The sequence below is a fragment of the Myxine glutinosa genome, chromosome 6, assembly GCF_964187855.1.
Source record: "Myxine glutinosa chromosome 6, kmMyxGlut1.1, whole genome shotgun sequence".
Lineage (NCBI taxonomy): Eukaryota > Metazoa > Chordata > Myxini > Myxiniformes > Myxinidae > Myxine > Myxine glutinosa.
In genome coordinates this window covers 14,808,976-14,834,241 of record NC_136266.1, presented here as the reverse complement: position 1 = coordinate 14,834,241, position 25,266 = coordinate 14,808,976, and the positions used below count along the sequence as shown (strand labels likewise).

The following is a 25,266-nucleotide window of genomic DNA, read 5'->3' as shown; positions in this document are numbered from 1 at the left end:
TATCTGGGGAAATGGGGGAGAAACACGTGGTCGAAGAACGAACGAACGAATAAGAATGAATAAACGAACGAGAACAGAGAAGGAAATGTTTTTTTTTTTTTTGTTTTTTTTTTTAGTTGAGATTTACACAAGGAAGTAGGCTATGGGTGAAAAGCCTGGGAATACAGAGAACGAAAGTTATTGGATCACAAACGACGGACCGCTGAGAGAAAAACAAAGCCTCAAGGTTGTACAGTGCACACTGTACAAGGCCTCAAGACACGACACGGCAAACAGACGATCAATTTCTGAAAGATAAACACCGAGAAACAACCAAAGTTGCACACAATAACTTCACACACCGAAAGATAAATACAGTTTCGACAAAATACAATTGTGAACAGACTTAACTTCGAAAAACGTGGAGACCGTGTGGAGCTTCGAAAATCCCTCCCACCGTCTCCGAGTTCTCGCGAGTTCTCAACATTTGAAATGTGGTTTTCCCAGGAAAGATCATGGCAGATAGTGAGACCCAAAATCTTGAGTGACAGAACTTCTTGGAGAGGATTATTCAGAAATTGGATGGGAGGGTTGTCCAGTCGGTCTTTTCGGAGAGACATCGTAAGAGTGTGAGATTTGTCAGGATTGAAAGACATGGTCCATTTGTTTGCCCAGTCTGTGATTTTGTCCAGGTCTGCAGAGAGTGAGGAGGCTGCAGACTGCCGATCTGAGGGATGAAGAATGGAGCAACAGAGAGTAGAGTCATCAGCAAAGAGATAGAGAGGATTTTCAAGAGAGTCAGAGAGATCATTGATGAAGACCAGAAAAAGCACAGGGCCCAGAACACTGCCTTGGGGAACTCCAACCTGAACAGGAAGAGGAGAGAAACCCATTCAGGGCCACACGTTGACTACGACTAGAGAGGAAGTCCGCCAGCCATGCGTGGAGATTTCCATGGATACCAAAAGAGGAGAGTTTGGTGAGCAGAGCGGGGTGCCAGACCGTATCGAAGGCACGTGATATATATGTCAAGGGAGACAGCTCTAATTTCCTGTTTGGCATTGAGGACCTCCATCCATTGTTGAGAAAGCAGAAGCAGCATGTCCAGAGTAGAGTGACCAGGTCTGAAACCAAATTGATGATCAGAGATCAAGCCATTGGAGAAGAGGAAAGATTTCATATCTGAAGCAATGATGGATTCCATGACTTTGCTGATAATTGGGAGAAGGCTGATTGGCCTGTAGTTGCTGGGATCTGTTTTTGCACCTTTTTTGTGCAAAGCGGTGATGTTGGCAGATTTCCAAGCAGATGGCAGATGACCTTGAGCAAAAGAGAGGGTGAAGAGAACAGAGAGAGGGAGTGAAAGAGCGGAAGAACAGGATTTTAGGACCCGTGGGCTGATGCCGTCAGGTCCAGTTGCAGAATCAGAGTCAAGGGTTGACAGAAACTTTTCCACCTTGTCAGGAGGAAAGGACACAGAGTCCAGGAGCAGCTGGGTACGACTGGGTACGGTGGGTACAGAGAGGGATGGGTTTGGGACACAAGATTTAGAGGCAAACACAGAGTTGAGGCATTCAGCTTTTTCATGTGCGGAGTCAGCCGTGTGGCAAACACCAGAAACACATTTGACCAGACGCCACCAGGATTTGGAAGAGGGAGACAGATAAGAGAGTTCTGTCCTGAGAATGGAGAGATATTGTTTCCTGGCTCTCCTGAGGGTGGACACACACTTGTTTCGGGCTTTGTGAAAGGAAATGAGATTTCCTTCCGTTGGATTTGCTTTCCAGGAGACGAAAGCAAGTCGTTTCTGGGCAATAGCCTCACCACAAGATTCCGTGCACCATGGACGGGAGGAAAGGTATGACAACTGAAGACGAGATGGGATAAATATGTGCATGAGAGAGAGCAATTTGCTTTGGAAGAATTCCCAGGATGAGTTGATGTCAGAGGCGGTAGAGATTGGAGACCAGTCCAGATGATTGATGGCTGCTTGAAGACCGTGCCAGTTGGCCTGAGTGAAATGCCAGACTCGCCGACGCTGAGGAGGCTCTCTGATAATGGTCAGAGAGATGTCCACTTGAACAAGCACATGATCAGATGAGCCGATTGGAGCAGAAGAAGAGCAGCAGACATTTTCAGGGAAGTTAGTCATAACCAAGTCCAGAAGAGAAGATGCTCCGTTGACTGAGATCCGGGTCGGGAAATTGACAGATTGTATCAGTCCCAGTGAGTCACAGAAGTCCTTTGCTGAAGAGCCATGGCTGGTGAGAGAGGTACCCACACCCAGCCAACTGGCATGGTGACAATTGAAATCACCACATATGAGGAAGAGAGAGTTGGGATGGGTAGATAGAAGTTGGTCCATATTATCAGACAGCGAGATGTAGATGGAGTCATCACTGTTTGGTGGATGGTACAACACACATCTGAACAAAAGGTGGGAGCGGAGGGGAAGCCGTAGCCAGAGTGAGAGGTGCTCCTGGGGGTGAGGTGTAGGGAGGGCAGTGCAGGGAGAGTGAGAAAGAGAGTTTTTAATAAAGATAGCAACCCCACCTCCAGGACGAGGCTCAGGTCTATCATACCGGAGGAGGGAGTAACCTGGGAGAGATACCAAGGAATCAGAGACATCATGAAGGAGGAAAGTTTCTGTTAAGCAGATCACGTCTGGTTTGTCAGAAGCAACCTGTATGGAGAAATCAGTCAAGTTTGAGCGAAGGCCCCGGATGTTTGAGGTCCATACTGTTAAAGAAGAGGAAGGGGGAGCATCGGATACAGAACAGGGGGGGGGGGGGGGGGGAGCTGTAGGGTAAGATGTGGAAGAGGAGGAAGAGGTAGGGAGAGCTGTTGAAGGTGTGTGTGTGTGTGTGTGTGTGTGTGTGTGTGTGTGTGTGTGTGCGTGTGTGTTTTGTTTGTGCATTTATTTGTGTGTGTTTATTTGTGTGTGTGTTGTTTGTGTGTTTGTTTGTGTGTGTTTTTGTTTGTCTGTTTTGTTTGTGTGTTTGTTTGTGTGTTTGTTTGTGTGTGCATATTTGTGTGTGTGTGTTTTGTTTGTGTGCGTGTTGTTTGTGTGTTTCTTTGTGTGTTTTGTTTGTGCGTTTATTTGTGTGTGTGTGTGTGTGTGTGTGTGTGTGTGTGTGTGTGTGTGTGTGTGTGTGTGTGTGTGTGTGTGTGTGTGTGTGTGTGTGTGTGTGTGTGTGTGTGTGTGTGTGTGTGTGCTGTTTGTGTGTTTGTGTGTGTGTGCGTTTATTTGTGTGTGTGTTTTGTTTGTGTGTGTTTGTGTGCATGTTGTTTGTGTGTTTGTTTGTGTGTTTTTGTTTGTATGTTTTGTTTGTGCATTTATTTGTGTGTGTTTGTGTGTTTTTGTTTGTGTGTTTTGTTTGTGTGCTTGTTTGTGTGTTTATTTGTGTGTTTTTTTTTTATGTGTGTGTGTTTGTTTGTGTGCGTGTTTTTTTATGTGTGTGTGTGTGTTATGCATGAATTATTTGTTTATTTGTCTTCCATCTCTCCTTTCATTCCATGTTTTTTTTTGTCTATGGAGTTTTTTTTATCTATAGCTTTTATATGGTTCACCTGACTCCCTGGGTGGGCTTCAGGGTAGAGGAGTAGCAGTCGAAATCTTAATCCAATCCAGATTCCTCCTGATGCCTCAATCTTTATCTTTTTGCGTTTCTCCTGATACTCCAGTGCTGTATTTGGTCAGTTATTTGATACTGTATATGCCACAGATATTTACAACGATGCACACACCACACTCATAAGAACATTACCAATCAACCACCACAGAGAGGGCAGCTTGACACAGTTGTCAGACAGCTGGAGTGGAAATAAAAGAAAAGTAATGTGAAGCATTAGCTGCCACTCACATTAACAAGAAACCCCACGGAAATGGGGTCGATTTCTTGCAGTTCCAGGATGAGCTACAAGACGACCTCAAGTAGCTTCTCAGCGGTTTAGCAGTGGGAAGCCATTACCCTCGATGTCAGGCCAAAACTGGATTGAGGATGTGTTATATGGGTGGAAGGAAAAATAGCTGATTCATTTATCTAGTCGATAGTGGGATAGTAGGTATTCCAAATGAAAGGATGTTACAACTGTCCAGTTCTAAAAAAGAACATTTGAAAGGAAAAATCTGTTGAACAAATGCAGTTAAATTTAGACGTTCAAAACTTGGATGCTCCAGAATGTGAATGTAAAGTGCACCAAACAATGTGCTGCCCCCAACAACTCCAAAAACAGATGAAAAGCACCGCAAAAACTCATTTCGATTTGGAGAAATGAGCATCTTCAAACAGAGATGTGCATTAGAAAATTCAACATATGGCGAAGGGAGAATTTAACTAATTGTATGCAGAAATGCTCTGGCAGGCTCCTGCAGACAGAGTTAATTGGCACTCCGCAGGAAGGACCGTGCAAGGCTCATCAGAGAGGCCCTGTGCCTGCATCGGCATGGGCATCCAGGGACTCGGGCCTTCGAACCCCTCGTTTGCTCGCTCTCTGCAGCCCCAGGCATGCAACAAACAGACACTGAGCTGGAGGGCTCCAAGCAATCCTAATTGTGAAGAGGATCTGAATTTAAGACGATGATGTCCTCAGAACAATGAAGGAGAGTGCTGAGAAGAGGGCAATATGAAGTTCATAGAGAAGAGGTTTAATAATGGAGGTGAACAGATCACAGCGAGAGAATAAATGAAGAAAAATGTTGGACGGAGTGTGATGAAGATAACATAAATCCCATTTGGAAGGAAAAGGTAACCTTTTGAGAGAAATGTCAATGGCAACATGACCCAAAAAATACAAAACAGTATAATATATGAAATAATCTATCTGGTGGACTTCTAGCGAGTTAGCGACTTCTAGGTGGACTCGCTAACTCTAGCGAGTTATGAACAAACAAACCGGTGTTACCATGTTCCGTGCACTTTCCGTGGTTTGAGACTCACCTTGGTCCGATACTCTTCCCTGTCCAAGACTCTCTGAGTCTGATCGCTGGGAAACTTCAATACGCTTGTAATGACTTTGGCTAGTGTCTGCCAGGCAAAGGACAAAGCGAATCAACAGGTATCCACATCAGAATATACATTTAATACTCACATCCTTTTTACCTTCAGTCTACATATACTAGCTGAATGCACCCAGCATTGCCCAGGTTCTTTTTGAATGAATTTAATCTTCTGTACTAAAAAAGGAATAAAACGCGGCCTTGCGAAGCAGAGTTTGACTATCAGGCCGCATTTCGTTCATTTACTACTATAATTCAGCTTTTACTCACGGCCGTAGAAGATTGACTACTATAATTCAGCTCAGCTTTTAATTGCGAAATGGGTCCAGCCCAGCCGAGGCGGCCTCGACCGGCCTCGCCACCTAGCCACCCAGCCTATAAGCTTCCCGGGGCCCGTCCCGACATTTTTTGTTGCAGAGGTTTCCTCCTATCTTTCACCGTTCAGGAGATTAGCGCTTGCAGACAAACAAACAAACAAAGAAACAAACAAAAACTTTCTTTTATATATATATAGATATATGCAAAAATTGCATTTTTCCCCACTAAACCAATATGCACACAGCCCTAACCCCAACCTCTTGTATATATCCATACACTGTACCCCTCCCCTTTTTCCTTCCCACATCTGCCACTTTATTTTTCTCAGTTTATCCTTCCCTGCCTCCAACCCCACTCCCCCTACTCCTTTTTCCTCCCAGAAATGTTCCCTTACAAGGAGCTCAAACGCAGGAGGAGGCCATTTGGTCTATCAAAGCCTGAGCTAGCTAGTATTGCCAACCTATGGTTGATTGTCTGTGATCTATCCTTTTAAATGCTGAGCATCAAGCAAGGATGCAGCACGTACCATCTTTAAAGTTCTTGGTATGAGTCGGCTGGGGTTCGAACCGCCGACCTCCAAGACTAAAAGCAGATGTTCTAACCATTATGTCATTGTTTGGCACTTAACACATTAAAACCTCTTCATGTGCATATTAAACAGGCAGAAAATAGTTTTAAAACATATGCTCAGAGTAGAAACCAGAAAACCGATATATCAAGTACGACGACAACTAGACGGTATTCATAGAATACTTACCCTGCGCAGTGAATTTGGTGTGAGCCAACTCTTCTGTTTTTGAACGTTTCTTTTTTTTTGATCCAATATGGCTGCCAGACCAAGTGAGCGATGACATCATAAATTTATATTCTCGAATACAATTGTCGCATCGATTACGCTCAATAAATTTAAAACTTATCAGACTAAGCGTTGTCCCTGTCGAATCATGACGTCATAAATAAGGCACCAATGACGTCATCGTGAACAACACTTATTTCCCATCCGGAGTTCTTTACAATGAGCCACATTTCAATTTTTTCATGGAGCGTTTCAGAGATATAGAAGTGCAACGTTTTTCGATGTTTCCAAGATGGTGCCTGTACCACGTGACCTATGACGTCAAAATTATCATTAAAAATTCTACAGGAGGAGGTGCTCCTATGGTCAAAATTTCGTGTCCATCGGACCAACTGTTGCAGAGAAAAAAAAAATTCGTACTGATCAGATCAAGCATTGTACTTGTTGAATTATGATGTCAATGAAGGAACCAAGGACATCATCATGAATAATGAATATGAATGATCGTTTTGAGGCCATTTTCCCCGCTAGAGCGGGGGTTAGCCTTGCGGGCCCCATGAAAATCATGGTTCCCTGTTTGAGGCAATGTTTTTATGGCCGGATGCCCTTCCTGACGCCAACCCTTGGTCGCGCTCTTACGATGCGCAGGGATACGGTGTACCTATCCTGAATCCGGGTACACACCGTGATCATTCATCCCAGCAAGCTGGTACTCAATTTGCCGACCTCGGAAGGATGACAGGCTGAGTCAACCCCCCTGGCGTTAATTCAGCGATCGACCGGGATTCGAACCCAGGATCCCAAGCCGGCACCCTAACCGCTAAGCCAACACCAGGCTTATGAACTTATGAACCAGGCTCAAAAATCATGAACGTATCTTATTCCCCATGAGCCTTGTTTCAATTTTTTTCCATTGAGTGGTTTGGGAGATATAGAGGTGTAAAGGTTTTCCAAGATGGGGTCCGTACCACGTGACCTATGACGTCATAATTATGAATAAAAAAAAATTCAACAGGCGGAGGCGCTCCTAGATGGTAAAATCTAGTGTCAAGCAGACCAACGGTTGCCAAGAAAATGAATTTTAAAAATGCAGACACGCACATACATACGCCACACGTACATACTCAACCGAATGCCTAACCCTGCTTTTCCCTTCGTGAGCACAGGGCAATAAAAAGCAAGAGGGAGAAATAGAACAGTGGCATAATAAAAATCCGTAAGGATGATGCAAAAGCATTGTGCTCTTTGATGCACTCCCAAGACATCGGATTGAAACATGTCACCATATGTAAACTTAATTGTATGTTGTATCGTAGCAATCAGCTTTGTATGCTCGCATTCACCACGCTCAGTGTCAACTGGGCTGCCAGCAAGAGCTCAAGCGATGTGGTCGGTGTGCGCAGCAGGGAAGCGGAGTACCAGCCTGCAGATGCGGCGCTGGGATCCCCAAACGAGTGGCCCTGCCAGCATTCACTCTAAATTCCGGATTCATTATCACCGTTCTGATGGCATGCGGGCTCGCTGAGAAAGCGAGGTAAGTATCGTCTGCTTACGGAGAAGCCTTGCGGAAAACATACGGTTGGACTTGGACCCGCTTCCCGTTTCGAGAAGTGATTCTGAGCTACAATAGGACTTCGGATGGCAAAAGGAAAAGTTGGTGTTGATGAATCATGGTGATGCCTCACATTTCGCAATGTCGAAACAGCGCATGGGTGGGTCACAAAGTTTTGGGATCCAATAAAAGTATATTTCTCCCACTTTAGAGAGGTGATCTGAACCACCAAGCAACAGTCTTTCAGGTTCATGACATTGCCCTTCAAATTTAAAACAATCTTCTCTCATCTGAAAGTCACACACATCCTAAAACTGTTAATAGATGTAACAGGTACCAAATTGCAAGGTGGGAAAATTAGATTTGACATCGTGAAGATTAGTGGCTTTTCTTAATAAATAGATAAAATATTGAGCAAGTATTGTCTATACAAGTTACACGTGGTAATTCATTCCATCACCTTCGATCTATATACATATTTGGCTAACCTTTCAAAGTTTTGATACAAAAGTAAAGGCTCATGGAAGAGTTAAATCAGAGTCCAAAAAGGGAATAAACTACAAAATGGTTAAGAGGTAAAAAGATGACATCATCAGTTAACTTTCACAAAATGTCAGAGATTAGAAAAGAGCCGAAACAGCCCTGTAAGTCAATTTGGCCTGGCTGTTTGATTTGAATAGTGGCTGGTCAGGCTACTTGACCTTTTGCCCCCAAGCGGCCCAACTAAAATGTGAGTTGGGGGACGGCTCAAGGAAATTAGAGAACAGCAACCATTAAAAAACCTGTATCCGGCACATTCTGTGAAAATTCCACCCTTCATTTCAAAGAAGAGGTTTGCAACATGAAGGGTGATGGGCCGATAGGCAATGGGCTTTCACATAAACTCCATGTGACATGGTTCCAGGTTTGTTAGTAAAGTTTACATTTTGTATTCCACGATAGGCATCGTGCATCCGGACCTGAAACAATATTTAATCGGCTTGTTCAGCCTCAAGTAGGGTACACACTTTTGGGCCTGGTCACTCTCAATACACTTGACTTGTTTTAATCACTACCGTGAAAAACAATCGAGTTCTGGACTTCACGGGATCGCACCTTGGTCTCACGCCCCATCATGTATTCAAAAAGCACCCTCCGCAGGTACTCGAGCTCAGTGGGTTCGACAAGAGCTGATGAACTCTCCCTCGACCCTAACGCCAACAAAATAGATCAAAATTGTCCTAGAAATGTCATAAAATCAATAATTCGGTGCAATTATACAAGCTAGGAAGACTGCGTATAACAATCCTATCTGAGGCAGACACCGTAAAAAGTCTCTCACCTTCACGGCTCTCCTGCTTATTTTCCAGATCTGTCACATACTCCTTGAGAAGTCTCATCTATAAGGTACAGGCAATTATGCATACACACCTGCTTCAGTACATGTACCAACCATGCATAGGTTACAAGTTATCATGAGAATATAGTCATGAAAAACAATTTATAAACCAGAGGTTTTACTAATAAGTGCCACAAAATGATCAACTCAGATTGAAATTGATACACGGGGTATAACAGAGGCATAACAAATCAATACAAAAAAAAAAAAGTGAAGGCTATCCTCACCGTGGAAAGATAACTTCATGTAAAACCTTATCTTCTTATATTGTATATATATATATTGTAACGGATTTGGGAAACCGTGCACTTTGTGTAATTGATTGTAAATATACCCCCTTGTAAATAATGTAATGATTCTTTGTAAATACCTCCATTTGTGTAAAGGTCAAAGGTCGTCCTTTAGTTAGTCCATCGCACACACGTAGAAAACCATAGGACCCTCTCTATAGATATATCATTATTTTGTGTTTCAGTTAAGGCTAGTTAAGGATCCCTGGTGTTGGGCTAGCGGCTAGGGTGCCGGCTTAGGATCCTAGGATCCTGGGTTCGAATCCCGGTCGATCGCTGAATTAACGCCAGGGGGGTTGACTCAGCCTGTCATCCTTCCGAGGTCGGCAAATCGAGTACCATTTCACTGGTAATTCCCCGTTTGTCGTTAAAGGCGGCAAAAAGGGTTGGCGTCAGGAAGGGCATCCGGCCGTAAAACATTGCTTCAAAAAGGGGACCGAAACACAACAACAACCACGGTTCCCGAAAAAGGCCAACCCCCGCTTTGCGGGGAAACATGGCCTCTAAAGGTGGTTTTTTTTTTTTTAGTTAAGGCCATGTGTCCCATAGTCGATCTTACGCTGCACCAAATCAAATAAGATAGATCCCCCCTTTTCAATCGTCCCAAAGCCTACATTACCAACTGCATTCGCCTACATTACCAACTGCATTCGCCTACATCACCAACTGCATTCGCCTACATCACCAACTGCATTCGCCTACATCACCAACTGCATTCGCCTACATCACCAACTGCATTCGCCGCCATTGCCCATGTGCTTCAGCTCGGAGAAGAAGGGCGTGGCCCGCCCATCGTCATCAAAAGGTGGAGCCAGAAGCCCTTGCCGACCAACCAAGAATGAGTGGGTTTGGCTTGAGAGGGCGGAGAAAGAAACATCGAGCAGGTTCGAGGGCATGGCTATAAAACCCGTTGCATCAGCCTCCACGAGAGATGCGTAAGGGAGTAGATGAGCGAAGGGGCCAGATGAGAGAGAGGAGAGAGCTTCAGAGACGCGCGCGCAGATGAGGAGATATACGTCCCGCCACGCAACAGATTGGCAAGCAGCTTTCGAAGCAGACGAGTAAGGAGGGACCTGTTGCTGCAGAAAGCCCTGCCGTGTGGAGCCGCCGGCTGTTCGCTTCCAGCCCGGAGCGGACCTGCTTGCCGCGTTTTCCCGCCGCACCTTCCAGCCCTGCCGTTCTGCACGGACCCTTCTCTCCCTCCAGCCAATCCTACCTGCAATTCCCCATTCGTGTGAGTCTGCCCGTCGTCTGTCCTTTGTGTTGTCCGGGGTATAAGTTAAGCTTGTGTTTTTAAGAATTGCACTGTGTCTTCTTCCCTGTAAATTACTTCGTTCTTCTTTTCTTCTTTGGGTTTGTGTAAATAATAATAAATACCTGTTCCTCCATTCTTTGATTTCTTCTTTCTCATCCGATCGCTTTAGAGATTTCCCCATTGAGTTCCTGTGGTGCGATTTCGGCCAAAGCTCCGCAATCGGGTTTAGTCCCTTGATAAATGGCTCGCGCCGCAGTTCGCTTCCCTCGGCGCAATCAATCAATTACGCTGCGGCACGAGCGGGAGAATTTCCTCGCTGACGGCCGGTGGTAATACTTAGGTATTAAGACTAATTTGGCTTATGCCCCCATCGGCCATCAGTGACGTCATACTTCCAGGACTGGGGGAATCGGCCAGTGTAAAAGACAAGGGGATTGACCCCCCTTGGTAAGGGGAGCGCCGACCCCAGATCCGTAACAATATATATATGTATTATACAGACTTGGCATTTAATATGGAATATTTTTTTTGTGGGGGTGAACTTACTTTTCAAGATGTCTTAGAACCAAAAGTTCATTGGAATTATGTTGAAATTATTCTAGATTTTGTTAATGTGACCTTTAAAAGAAACAAAAACCACATTTGACATTTCGAAACAAATAAATTGATCCTTGAAAGTGATGTAAACTGATATCGAACTCATTTCATGGACAGTACTGTGTTAAACTTCTGTACGTTTTCCAGAAGTATCTCTATATTTTGCACATTAGCCAAAAAATTTTTTAACAAAAATAAAAGTTAAATTACGACTGGGATTACGGACAGTAAAATTACAGTTCAGTACTTCGTGTAACCCCGAGCATTCAGGAGAGCACGTACACGTTGAGGCATGCTGTTCACGAGATTTGCCAAGGTTTGGACAGGAATCGCTTGCCATGCAGTGACAATAGCCTGCTGCAATTCATGCACAGAGGTCGGCTGCTGGTCCAAGTGGTCGATTTGACGCGCTAATTCTGCCCACAAGTTCTTTATCGGATTCATATCCGGGGACATGGCAGGCCACTCCATATGCTCTACACCACGGTCAGCAAGAAAGTGTTGGATCATGTGAGCACGATGAGGCCGTGCATTGTCATCCTGGAAGACAAAGTTTCCTCGAAAGGCTGCACGAGCAAATGGAAGCAATGTTTCTTCCAGAATGGCCCTGTACTTGAACTGGTTCAGGTTTCCATTCAGAACAACCAGGTCAGTTTTGCCCCCTGCATGAAAAGCAGCCCAAACGGTCACCCTACCACCTCCAGCTTGGACTCTTGGCACTATACAATCTTTGTTGTAGGCTTCATGCACTTGTCTGCGCACTCGGACGCGGCCATCTTGACGATAGACCAGAAATCTAGACTCGTCACCGAAGGTCACGTGATTCCAGTGTCCTGGCTGCCATTGACGGTGCTCTCTGGCCCACTGCAATCGGCGCTGGCGGTGTTGTCTGGTCAGGCATGGCTTTCTCAGGGGACGCCTGGCACGATAGCCTGCTTGAACCAGTCGTTGGTTGACTAGCCTTCTGGATACAGGCACATTTGTCAGTTGCTGCCACTCAGCCCTAAGCCGATTAGCTGACTTGGTACGGCCATTGCGGACTAACCGGTGCAGCTGGCGATCATCCCTCATTGTGGTTCTGCGAGGACGTCCTGGCCTCGGTATTGGAGTAGGGACACCCCTCTGAGCATTTCGTTTCAGGATCTTTGACACCTGACCTTGAGTGATGCCATACTGCCGAGCAATAGCATGCTCTTTCATGCCGTAATTTCGTAAAGCCACCACTCCATGACAAACAGCATTGTCGAGTTGACGGACCATCTCCAGAGGAAGCGGCAATAACATTTGGAGACGTGCAGCAGTTGTTTTCCACTAATACAGAACGCAACAACACTTGTATACCCGACTGTGAATCCAATCGTCAAATGCACCTGTCCGTACATTTTGCCACGCCACCTGTGATATAATCCTGTTGTTGACTTCTTGCTGCGACAGACAATCAGTGACATGGTTCTTTTAACAAATAAATCACCAAAGTGGAAAAGAAACTCACCAGATTGATATACTGAGTTAAGAAAGTAAACCCAAGTCAAGAAAAAAAAAATATTCCATATTAAATGCCAAGTCTGTATTATAAAACATTTATTTGACATTACTGCTTTCAATATGAGCATTTATTTGTAAAAATGACAGTTAAAAATTGCCTGAACTGTAAATAAAGCTTACCTGAACCTCATTCTCTTTTTCCCTTTGCAGCGCTTCACCAAGCCGGTGTGCGTCCTGCCGCATGAGACACAGACAACACCTTTTGGAGTGCACATCATATACAAGTGATTCATTGGAAAGTCGGCAAAAGCTTTCAATTTCTTATGTCTGGAAATGAAGTGAAAATGAAGAAATACAACAAGCAAATTCCAACAAGACAATTTGCAGAACTCAGCGACAACCCTAAAATAAAAAGAGTGGAAATGTGGCAAACACACTTCACGGATCATCAAAAGTCAAAGAATTGCCGATCCGCAGGTCATTTTTTCATCAAATATACCACTCAAGAACAGACAGAAATGTTTAGAAGGGTAAATGTTTCACTGTTTGGGAGTTGTACCTGTGCAATGCCCTCGGCTGTAAAATGCTGCAGCTGCGACTCCTGCTCTTGTAACTGCATTTGCATTTCATCAATGCGTGCTCCCAGTTCAACCTCACGGCCCTGCGAGACAAAAGGTCCAAACCCAGGATCAAATTGCCAGGTTATGGTCACCCATCTAATTCTCGGTTTCCTCTCCTTTGAATGATGCTCCAGCTTTACATCTTGCATAACTCATAACAAACATCATATGTTGGCGCAAACATGCATGGCAGACTAAAAAAAAACAAAAAAAAAACCACCTTTAGAGGCCATTTTTCCCCGCAAGCGGGGGTTGGCCTTTTTCGGGAACTGTGGTTGTTGTTGTTTTTTGGTCCCCTTTTTGAAGCAATGTTTTACGGCCGGATGCCCTTCCTGACGCCAACCCTTTTTGCCGCCTTTAACAACAAGCAGGGAATTACCAGTGAACTGGTCCTCAATTAGCCGACCTCGGAAGGATGACAGGCTGAGTCAACCCCCCTGGCGTTAATTCAGCGATTGACCGGGATTCGAACCCAGGATCCTAGGATCCTAAGCTGGCACCCTAGCCGCTAGCCCAACACCATGCATGGCAGACTAAGCATGCCTAATTGCATGACAGACCAAGCATGCCGAATTGCAAACATGCATGGCAGATTAAGCAGCAAGGCACACACACTTCGTTTGTGGGAGCAAACAGTATCCTCGGTGTGGCAACTCGCTGGGTACGTAATGCCGTACATGCAACCTGCATGCTCAACAGCATTGGTGTGAGTACAGCAAGAAAGGATACCCACTCTATATCGCTCAAATCAAGTTGAGGTAAATGCAGCACAACATAACTTCTCAATTGAAGTTGCAGAACAATGCAGCCAACATTACTTAACAAATTGCTCAAGAACATGAATGTTTAGGTTTTTTAATTCCTTACACTAATGCACAAGCATGATGTAACCAGTATATTAATCATTGGAAAAGACACTGCTGCAACTCCTACTACTGATACTACTACCAGTAGCAAGTTACTAGATGGAGCAACAACTTCAATAAAGGTGTGGTTATAGTTCATTAAAAAAAAAAATTGACATCTGTTAATCGGTGTACCTGTTCCCACACCTATCATGTGTTTTGAGCTATGTTCGTTGTTGTCTATGCTTGCTTTCAATCGGTACCCGTTTTTTTGGTCAAAACAAAAACAAACAAAATAAACAAGAAATATGTCGTGCATAGCACAATACTTGTGAAATGCCTGAAATGAGTTGACCTTTGGCCTATGTTGACCTCAAAAATAATTGGTGGTTGAATTCAGTGATCGGGACATGCAAATCCTCTTCAAATTTCAAGTCAATCGGATGAAAATTAAGAATTTAAGAAACAGGACCTAAGTTGTTGACCTTCCGAAGGTCAACAACTTAGGTCAAATTTCTAAAATCCTTAATTTTCATCCGATCTTTGATCGGTTTAAAATTGTGACCTGTAGGCGATTGACATACAGACAGAAAAACGCACACAATCAACCAAAATACTTGAAAAATCTTCAATTTTTGCAAATAATAGTGCTCTGTTACCCCACACTGTCTTGACAAATAAGGACATAGGCGAGGACTACAACAATAACATGCATTTTAAGGCCATTTTCCCTGCTAGAGCGGGGGTTAGCCTTGCGGTCTCCATGACAATCTTCTCCATTTTGCCCTATTTTCTGCATCTCCCCTTGTTAACCCCCTTGCCCGCTTTTCGTCTTCCACCATCTTTAGCCAAGTCTTTCTCGGTCTTCCCCGTCCTCTACTTCCTTCTACATTCATTTCCATCACTCTTCTCAACCATTCACTTTCATCCTTCCTCAACACATGACCAAACCATCTCAACCTGTTCCTCTTCACAGCATCAATCACAGGCTCTATTCCCATCATCTCTCGCAAGTCATCATTTGTCTTCCTCTCTCTCAACGATACTCCACACATCCACCGAACCATTCGCATTTCCACACTTTCCAGCCTTCGTTGCTGCTCTACATTCATGACCCATGTCTCGCTCCCATAAATCATAACACTTCTCACACATGCAGCATACACCTTTCCCTTCAGCCTCAACGACACTCCCCTCCTCATCAGCACGCCACTCAGTTCCCGAGACTTCTTCCATGCACATCTCACTCTAGCAACCGTTGCCGAGTCTGAACCACCTTCTCCATTCAGCATGTCTTCGAGGTAGCAAAATGTTTTCACACCTTCCAGCTACGGGGAACTACTTCTACTTCTCAGCTTCTACTTCTTCAGCTTCTACTTCTCACACACTTCTCCACTCCAGCGGGGACTACGAGCAGAAAATTTGATTGGTCATGATGCCCTAAACTGCCGTAATATTTTGTCCACGGAGGGCTTTGAAATTGTCAAAAAGGAAACGTGTTCTAGTGTTCAAGTATACAATTCAAATAAAGATTTTAAAGGTTGTAGAAAAAAAAAATTTCAGATGTTTACCACTGTCCCTGCAGCATCTTTTGCCATTTGGAAGGCGATACAAGTCAATCAGGTGTTGGACATATCCCTTCAGGAATAGTTTTTTTTTTCCCAATCCAACTCCATTACCACTTAAACAGCGGTTTTCTGTTGATATTTTTTGTGATGTGATGCTACTGTTTGGATTGTCTGGTCTTATCTTATACCACCTTGTTGTTTGTGTCCTTTTTGACGTCCTTAAAAACAGTAGGTTTCCTGTTTGGAATGATTTTCATTTTTGTTTGACTGCCAGACAAGTAGACAGAGTAAAATAAATTATCTCACTGCTCTCTGCTCATGTGTGATCGGGACAAATTCAGAACCAAAGTCCTGTGAAACTAAAGGTTCCTTTTCAGTTTTGTGTTCAATATATAACATGCATTTGAAATTAAGTTATTCCTCAATCAATGTAGTAGTAGTAGTAGTAGTCGTAGTAGTAGTAATAGTAGTAGTAGTAGTAGTAGTAGTAGGCCTAAATAATAAACTCCATTGGCAATTAAAGAGGTAATAATTGCTTTAGAAATTCTGACGTGATGCCCCACAAGAATAAACTGTGCAACATCATGTGAATTGTTGGCAAGTACCTGCACAGCCTGTTCGTGTCGTTGCAAAGTGTCCCGAAGCACATTATCTTTTTGCTCAAGTTTGATGTACAATGTTTGGAGTTCTTCATTATGTGTCTGTAATAAATCCTTCTCAACTTCCTCACTCTTGTCTGAGAAAAGAAAGTGGGTGCAAAAAGGGTAAAGAGTTCATATGTGACCAAGAATGGCACTCGGTACAGCGCATACAGTCATGTGAAAAAGTAAGTACACCCCATGTAAAGTTTTGACTTTTTCAACATATTTCAACAAACAGCTATTTGATCTTCATTTCAACAATATTGATAGATAAAGGTGATATAATATAACAAATCTCATGAAACATTTACATTTTGTAGTCCATTGTATAATTTAAATAAACATAAATGCAAATTTCACATGTGGAAAAAGTAAGTACACCCTTGGCTCTAATAGGTGGTATTGCCCCCTTTGGCAGAACAACCTCAAGTAGGCGTTTCTTATAACTGTCTACCAGTCTCTGACATCGACTGGGAGAAATTTTTGCCCACTCCTCCATGCAGAATTCTTTCAGCTGTGCGATGTTTGAGGGGTTTCTTGCATGCACAGGTCGTTTCAAATCCCCCCACAACATCTCGATGGGATTTAGATCCGGGCTTTGACTTGGCCATTCCAGAAACCTCCATTTCTTTCTTTTCAGCCATTCCTTGGTGGATTTACTGGTATGTTTAGGGTCATTGTCATGTCGCAAGATCCACCTTCGGTTGAGCTTCAACATTCCGACAGATGGCCTCACATTATCCTCAAGCACCCTCTGGTACAATGAAGAATTCAATGGATTATATGATGGTGAGCTGCCCAGGCCCTGATGCAACAAAGCTGCCCCAAACCACAATATTTCCACCACCATGTTTTACAGTTGGTATCAGGTTCTTGTGGTCAAATGCTGTCTTTGGTTTTCGCCAAACATGTCTTCTGGTACTGTGGCCAAATAGCTCTACCTTTTACTCACCTGTCCAGAGCACACTGTTCCAGAAGTGCTGGTCTTTGCCTAGGTGTTCATTCGCAAACTTTAGTCTTGCCCTGATGTTCTTTCTGGACAGCAAAGGTTTCCTCCTGGCACACCTCCCATGTAGATCAAATTTGTGCAGCCTCTTTCTAATGGTAGACTCGTGCACTTTGACATCAACAGTGGCAAGAGCTACCTGTAGGTCCCGGGATGACATCCTGGGGTTCTTAGAGACTTCTTTCAGCATCTTGCGGTCTGCTCTCGGGCTGAACTTGCTGGGGCGGCCTGGCCTGAACAAGTTGGCAGTTGTTTGGAATCTTCTCCACTTGTCGATGATCTTCCCGACAGTCGAATGATTGATTTCAAATTGTTTGGAGATCTTTTTAAATCCCTTCCCAGACTCGTAGGCATCTATAACCTTCTTTCTGAAGGCCTCAGAGAGCTCTTTTGATCTAGGCATGGTGACGCCACACACTTCAACAACAAAGAGCAAATCAAACTAAATGTCTGAGGTTTAAATAAGACAGGTCCCTCCAAGATCCTCTCTAACGATGTTCTAAGCATTTGCACCTGAGCTGGTGCACCTGATTCTAATTTTAGGTATTTGTAGTGATAAATGTCGGGGTGTACTTACTTTTTCCACATGCGAAATTTGCATTTATGTTTATTTAAATTATACAATGGACTACAAAATGTAAATGTTTCATGATATTTGTTATATTATATCACCTTTATCTGTCAATATTGTTGAAATGAAGATCAAATAGCTGTATGTTGAAATATGTTGAAAAAGTCAAAACTTTACATGGGGTGTACTTACTTTTTCACGTGACTGTACCTTCACATGGCTGAACAGTTTACGTTTTGTATCCCACTGATAAGATGGCTTTGGATCCAGACCTAAACCAAAATCGAATGGGCTTGTTCTTGTCAACTAACCAACTCATCCACCAAGTTTTGTCCTAATCCGTCCACAACATTGCGATATCGTGCCGTATATCGTTTTGGCCCTGTTCCTCAATAGTGAAGAATCACTTTAAAATACTAGTATTCCAATCTGGATCCAGATCTTGACCCAAAATCGAATCAATTCGTCCTTGTCACACACCGAACCTGTCCACAAAGTTTTGTTGGAAACCATTCACAACTTTTTTAAGTTTTAAAGTCACACAACTTTTTAAGTCCACCTTTGGTGACTGGGGTCATAAACTGAATTTACATATCAAGTCGTCATTGAAGACTGAACTCTCCGACCTCTGATCAGAATTCCAACACTCTCCGACTAAAGACTGAAGTCTCTGACCAGTCTCCTTCCTCAAAGTCTTGGATGCGCCTTGTCAAGTCTGTCTTTGGTGTATGTTCCTCCATCCCCTTGATCACCTCAAATGGCCTCAAAGTGCTTGAGACAAAGTGGAATGCTTCAATTCACAGTTTCCCTTCAAATGGCATGTACCCAACCTCATCATACCAAATACCTCCTTGATTCTGTCTCCATTACACCAAAGGAAGGTCGAGAAAGTTCTGTCTAGACTACTCTTCATCGGTGACGAACCCTGATGGCGTCCATGCCCATGTTCTCAAATCCTGCTCTGCTGCTCTTACTTTTCCTTCCTTTGCAGTCTTCAGGCTACTCTTTTCACGTTAATTCTCTGGCCTCGTCCAATCTGCCTGGAGGTCCGCAAACATCACTTATTAATCGACCTCTTACCTATCCTCTCCCAGTGGTGGCTGGACTGCCCCAAGGCAGGGTCTTGGGTCCAGTTTCATTCCTCATTGACATAAACGAGCTCCTCCGATGCTCTGTGGACTCCCTTACATTTTACAGAGGACTCCACATTATGTCGTACAGCAATCCATCCCACTGACAGTCAGACAGAAGCTGCGTCACTCTTTGCTCCTTGGTGTTGGTCTAACAGTTAAGGTGGCTGGCTTGAGATCTTAGGGTCTTGAGTTTGAGTCCCTGTCATGCCATTGAATTAACACCAGGTGGGTTGACTCAGCCCGTCATCCTTCTGAAGTCGGCAAAATGAGTGCCAGCTTATTGGTAAAGGGGGCACTGCATCAGTGGCACAGCCACACCCCCAGAAAATGATGCAGCCAAGTAGATACAGGCTGCATACGAACCATCACTGCCCTTCACCATGGGTTTAGATCCCAGTAACATCTGTCTCCCTTGGATCTTGTGGCATCTTTAAAGCTTTCGACATTATTGACATCTCTGGCTATGAACCCTTTTGGCCCTCAACACAGACAGATCAGTGATTGCTTCTCCTGTGGTATCACTCCCTCTGTCCCCTCAGTTATTGCAAGATGCATGTGTCTTTCAGTAATGCCCGCCTGGATAAACTCTCAATATCCAAGCTTTCTGCTGACCTCCATTATTTTGTTCCTCTATTCTCCCATTTGTGGAGCTACCTTCTGGAAGAGATTCAATTGCAATCTTCTCATCAAGGCTTCAGGCGGTGCATCACCATCTCATCATAGCAGCCCTACCCAATATATTTTGTAACCCCATTAACCGTACCTCATTCAACCCTCTTACTTGCAGGTTGCTGCGTTTCCTCCCTTCTTCTCTTGTCTTGTCTTGTCTTGTCTTTTCCTGTGTATCATTTCCCCTGCTTGTTTTATCCATGTGTGGCCTCACTGCCCCACTATCAATAAATTGCCTTGGCTTTACACACTCTGACACCTCATTCATCCATGAACCCAAATTTGTATTAAAAAAACAACAACAACAAAAACTACACATATGTTATCTATGTTAGATGTGAACCTGGGTTTTCCGCATCATGAACCACAGATTCAGATGGGTTCACTAACAAGCCAAAGCAGGATTTTGTCTGACTCAATTCCCACAGGAGAACTTGGGGATATACACCAAAAAGTGCTACCAATGAAAATACAGCACTGCACAAAATTGCATCAACTCAAGAGCAGTGGCGGTAGGATTCAAAAAAAATAAAAAATAAAAATAAAATTGTGTATGACCCCACATCAAATTCAGAATTGATCGCTTACCTATAACCGTTTTGACACTATTTTCCAATTCCATCTCTTTACGTGCCATTTTGGTGTTAAATTCCCTTACGAGCTTCTTCAGCGCTGAGCTGTGCTGCAGCTCCAAGTCTTCTCTTTCCTGCCTAGACACAAGAATAACATTCATTAAGAGGTCCACACACAAACCCGAGTTAGTTTTGTCCGTTCAACAGAGTGAATGTAAACAATGCGATACGTGTATCCAACGTTTATTATCAGAACCATTATAGTACCATTATCTTGCCAACAGAACCATTATAGTACCCATAGCAGTTGTTAAAAATGATGATAATTAAAAACAAGACAAAAACTCGAACAGCGGTGTAGCCGGGCTTGTAAAATATTATAAACCACAAACACACATGATTAGCTTTTTAAACAGTCGCTAATGCTGTTTATAGCATTAAACAAAAAAATTTGGAGGAATCCAGACATCCATGAGGTAAGTTTTACTGCAGAACTGAGCGAAGATCTACTGTAATCTATGTACCCCACGATGGTTGAGGGTGTGCTCATTTACCAAGCAGCTAGCTAGCGCTTGCCAAGGCAGCCGTTCCTTAAGGGTTTTGAATGGAGTGCTTGCTCGAATGCTTCAACCACTTGGCGGTCTCTTCACAAGAAACTTGGTAAATGAACACACACCCAATGCTATTGAGACCCGACCATAGATCGACTGTAATCCATATACCCTAAAGAGGAATGACCCTTCCTGCAGCTCGCGTAGTGAGCGGGTGTACGAGTAAATTAAAATGTCGATCAGTATCGTTAGCCGTCGTAATGACATCATAGACGTAATGCCGTAACAGACACAAAACTGCCGCCAGTTTAATATGTAGATTATATATTTTAACTTCCAGTACGTTTGCAGGCACTACGAAGGGATTAGTGTTACGCTTAGATTTACTATAATATTAATGTTACGTTATCATTATTTTGAAATGGGCTTAATTTGTCCGAAGCGGTCCGAAGGTGAGGCATAAAGCCTAAGGTCTATACGTACTGTATTGTTGGAAGAGCCGTAACGTCTATGCTTTTGATATTTTATGGTCATTTTAACTGTCGGTTTGTTTGTTTCACACTGAATGAAAAATGTAAAGGTCGAGCATGGCGATTGTGATATATGACAGGTTTGAAGACATGTTCGGCATGAACTGCATATAAATCAAAATGGCGGAGTGTGGAGAGTCAGCCGCCATACTGCCGTAATGACATCAGCTGTAATCACATCACCCTGTCATGTGACCAGATCCTCAGCTCCGTTTGGTATACGTTTGAGGGAACATACTGTTATGTCTGGCGGGTAGCGATACGTAGAGTAGAATAGAGCTGAATAGGTAACATGCTTCGAGGTGTCGTGGTAAGGAACACTACCTGTAATAAGTTCATGTGTAGGCATTTTGTGCGCGGGATATCTGGTTTGATATCTGGTGTGCGGGATCCCGATTTAGGATATTCATTACGGGCGCGTGCTTTTCCTGTCCTTGCTTTTTCCTGAATAAACCCTTGTATTATTTTTGTACATATACCTGAACGCAGTTTTCCTGGTTGATTTTAATAGATAAGGCTGCGGGGGCTCTCGCCGCTTCCCTCCATCCCGCGTGCTTGGGTAGCTTTGGTTGCGGAATCCGCCATGGAGTTTTCGCCTCGGAAGTTAAAGCCTTCGCGATCGGCATCTGCGACCGCCTGATATTAATTTCGGCGGTTGCACGACAATACATACATACATACATAAGGACGGACAAACACTGTTCTAGACGGCTTTGCCCTACACCGTAAAAAAAAACAGAAGAAACCTTTCATATAACATACCGAAACGTCACTTCAGCCTCTTCAAAAGAAGACTTCTTGATTTCAGCGAGCTCCTTCTCGTGCTCTTTCCTCAGCAGCCGCAAGTCCTTGTTCAGCTGTGACAACTCTTTCTTCAGTTGGGCCTTCTCCCTTTTTTCACCCTCAAATTGGGCTTGTACATCCTCTTGCTGCTTTCGCACCTCTTCCAGAGCTTGCTGTAGCTCTGCTTCCACACGAGACCTTTCCATTGAACCTTCCGTCAAGCTCTGCACAAGTTGTTCCTGCTCTCTCAGCTTCCTCTCCAACTGAACCTCATGCTCTGATGTATTCGGCAAGCATCGGAGCTCCGCAACGGTCGCTTCAAGCTTCTCCTTATCAAGCTGCATTTCCTCCAGCTGTTTTTGTTGAAGCTTGCCTTCTTCCAAAAGCTTCTCACATGTTACTCTTCCACTTTCTGTTTGGGATCTCTCCGCAGCAATATCGTTCTCTAGCAAAGTCACTCGATCCCGCAGAAGTCCAAATGCAGAAGTCTTTTCTTCGAGCTCACAATCCCTGGATTGAATTTTTGTCTCCATCTGTTCAACGAGTTGTTTTTTCTCCACTAACTGCTTTTTCAACTGTGCTATTCTCATTTCAGCTTTTTTCTTAAGCTCGGCCACCCGAGTGGCTCCCCCATTTGCCAGTTTGTCTTCAAGAGCACTACGTTCCTTCTGCCAAGCAACTTCCCTCTCAGCTAGGAGGGCCCTGGTGGTCTGCAACTGCTGTTCCAAACTGGTTTCTGACCAAACATGATCTCCTACTGGAATCTCCAAGATCTTACATTTTTGCGGGTGTTCAATCTCCAATTTATTGTGCACATAGGTGTTTTTATCCTTCTTCTCCAATCTCTGCAACAGTTGCTTCTCTGTGTTCTGCAGCTCCTTTGCGAGTTTGTCCTTTGCTTCCCGCTCATCTGCTAAATCAGCTTGAACCTCAACAAGATGCATTTGGAGCTCCTGCTGTACCTCAATCTTAGCATGAAGGTTTACATTCTCTTGGAGAAGGGAATTCACTTGTTCCTTCAACTTACACGTTTCCAATCGTTTCGTGCTCAGAATGATGTGAAGCTTGTTCAAAGCATCATGACAGAAATTGGTCTTTTCCAGCAAATTCAATAAATGATCGTTTGAAACCTGTTCAAAATTGTCGACCATCTGCATAAACCGTTTTTCCAATAACGAACAAGATGATATCAGCAGGTCATGTTGCTTTAAACCGACATCTCTTTCAGGTGGGGAGGGTTCTGCTGCCAATTTCTGGCAGTGTTCCTCTAGAGCGGAGTGTTTATCCTGCAGACACGTCAGTTGAAGATTCACTTTTGAAAGATCCTCATTGCTTTGAGTACACAGATGCAGATTGGCTTCCAGCTGGGAACTCTTCTGGATCAATTGCTGCTGCAGTTTCTCAAAATTTTCCTCCTCACACGAAAGCCGTACCTTCAACAAAACTACTTTCTGCTCAAGAACTTCCTTAGCACCAAGCTGGCTCTCCAGATCAAGCAGCAGCTCATCTTTTTCAAGGCAATCAGCATGATGTTTTGCCTGCACCTCATCTAAACGTTGACAAAGCCTCTCCTGACAAGTTTTTTTGACCTTTTCTAGCTCCTTGCAGTGATTATCTTCCAACGTGGCCAGCTGATCCTTCTGCCTGGCTTCAAGTTTACCAAGAGTTTCATTCACATCCTGAGAGCTCTTTTGGGCAATATCCGCCATTTTTTCCTGAAAATCCGCTTCCCTTCTTGCAAGTTCATCTTGGAGGTTTTCCTTGAACTTGCATTCCTGTTCTATCAGCTTATTCTCGTACTTCTCCTGCGTTTCTTTTGATTTTTGCCGGAGATGACGTAACTGTGCCTCTGCCTGTTCAAGCTCTGCTTTAAGCATGCTTGCATTTTCAACAAATTCCGTTTCTTGTTCCACCGATCGCTTCTTCATGTTTAACACCTCTTCGTTCTTCTGAATGAGCTCATGTTCAACAGCCGAAAGTTCCACATTCAACTGCTCTTTGATACTTTCAGCTTCCTTACAAAGTCCCAAAGCACCTCCAAGTCTTTTCCCAAATGCATTCTTAGATTCCTCCATTCTAATCTGAAATTCCTCCTCTTTGGACAACTGAGCTTTTTTCATTTGAACTATGGAAGCTTCAAGTTCTTCTCTCTTTGACTCTAGATCAGCTATTCTCTTTTGTTGAATACATGTTTCATCGGTGTGCTTCAATTCATGTTCTTGCAACTGCACATTCAGCTCCTCAATCTTACTTTCTTTGACATTTTTGGGATCTACAGCCACCCGCTCCTGTAGCTGTCTCATTCCATCACTTTGTTCATTATGACATTCTTCAATTCCAATAACTTTGTTAAGATTTTCCATTGATTTATTAACATCTTCCAGCTCATGTAATTCTGTATTTTGAAGAAGAATTTGTTGTTCACGAAACTCCTTTTCAATGCTTTCCTTCTCATGTCGAGTAGTATGTAAAGTAGCTTCCAGTTCAGCGATTTGATCCACAAACCCTTTTGACATCAACTCCTTCTCCTGCCTCAGCCGATTTAGCTCTTCCAGCAGTTTTTCAGTTTCATAACATGCCCCATCAGATTCCACCGCCTGTTGAATCTCTGATGTATCTCTTTCATCATATTCTATTGTTTTATTTTCAAACTTGTTTTCGGTCCCTTCTGGCATTTTTTGTTGCTCAAACCCAACCAAACATGTTTTACTATCTTTCATGACTCTCATAGATTCTTCCAGTTCTTTGCAGGTTTTTTGTGCCCCTTCCAGTTCTAACCCCAGACGCTTCAGCTCCGCATCTTTGCTTTCTAAAAGCTGAAGGTTATTTTCATTCATCTTGCCAATGTGCACGTTGAACCGCTCCTCCTTGCCTTCCAATGCCAGCTTGTGAACGACCAAGAGCTTCTCAATCTCTGTGTGATGATGCTCCTGCTCTTTCTTAGCCTGCTGGACTTCTTCCTGGTGCTTCTTAAGCAGAGTATCTACTTTCTGCTCAAATTGTTTGCTGATGTTTTCCACTTTTACATTGATATTGCTCACAATGTCATCATCATCATCTTTATTTTTCTCGACAATGCTCTCAAGCTCCAAAACCCTCTGAAACAAAAAATAATAACAGACAAGAAG

The 25,266-nt window shown here is 43.7% G+C and overlaps 1 protein-coding gene across 4 annotated transcripts in view; it reads right to left on the bottom strand.

Moving 5' to 3' along the window:
* The window catches only part of GOLGA4 (golgin A4), a 58,166-nt gene that overhangs the window by 10,307 nt on the left and 22,593 nt on the right, over nucleotides 1-25,266 (bottom strand). For 3 of the 4 annotated variants that reach the window (XM_068119654.2, XM_068119655.2, XM_068119653.2), the window contains 8 exons: nucleotides 22,118-25,236; nucleotides 20,291-20,412; nucleotides 16,288-16,418; nucleotides 13,209-13,310; nucleotides 12,830-12,883; nucleotides 8,966-9,023; nucleotides 8,740-8,834; nucleotides 4,920-5,006 (listed from right to left, as the gene is read on the bottom strand). In XM_068119654.2, coding sequence (XP_067975755.2) covers nucleotides 4,920-5,006; nucleotides 8,740-8,834; nucleotides 8,966-9,023; nucleotides 12,830-12,883; nucleotides 13,209-13,310; nucleotides 16,288-16,418; nucleotides 20,291-20,412; nucleotides 22,118-25,236 — 3,768 coding nt within the window. Of the gene's footprint in view, nucleotides 1-4,919; nucleotides 5,007-8,739; nucleotides 8,835-8,965; nucleotides 9,024-12,829; nucleotides 12,884-13,208; nucleotides 13,311-16,287; nucleotides 16,419-20,290; nucleotides 20,413-22,117; nucleotides 25,237-25,266 lie in introns of those variants that run through there. The other variant, XR_013623769.1, reaches the window with a different exon arrangement.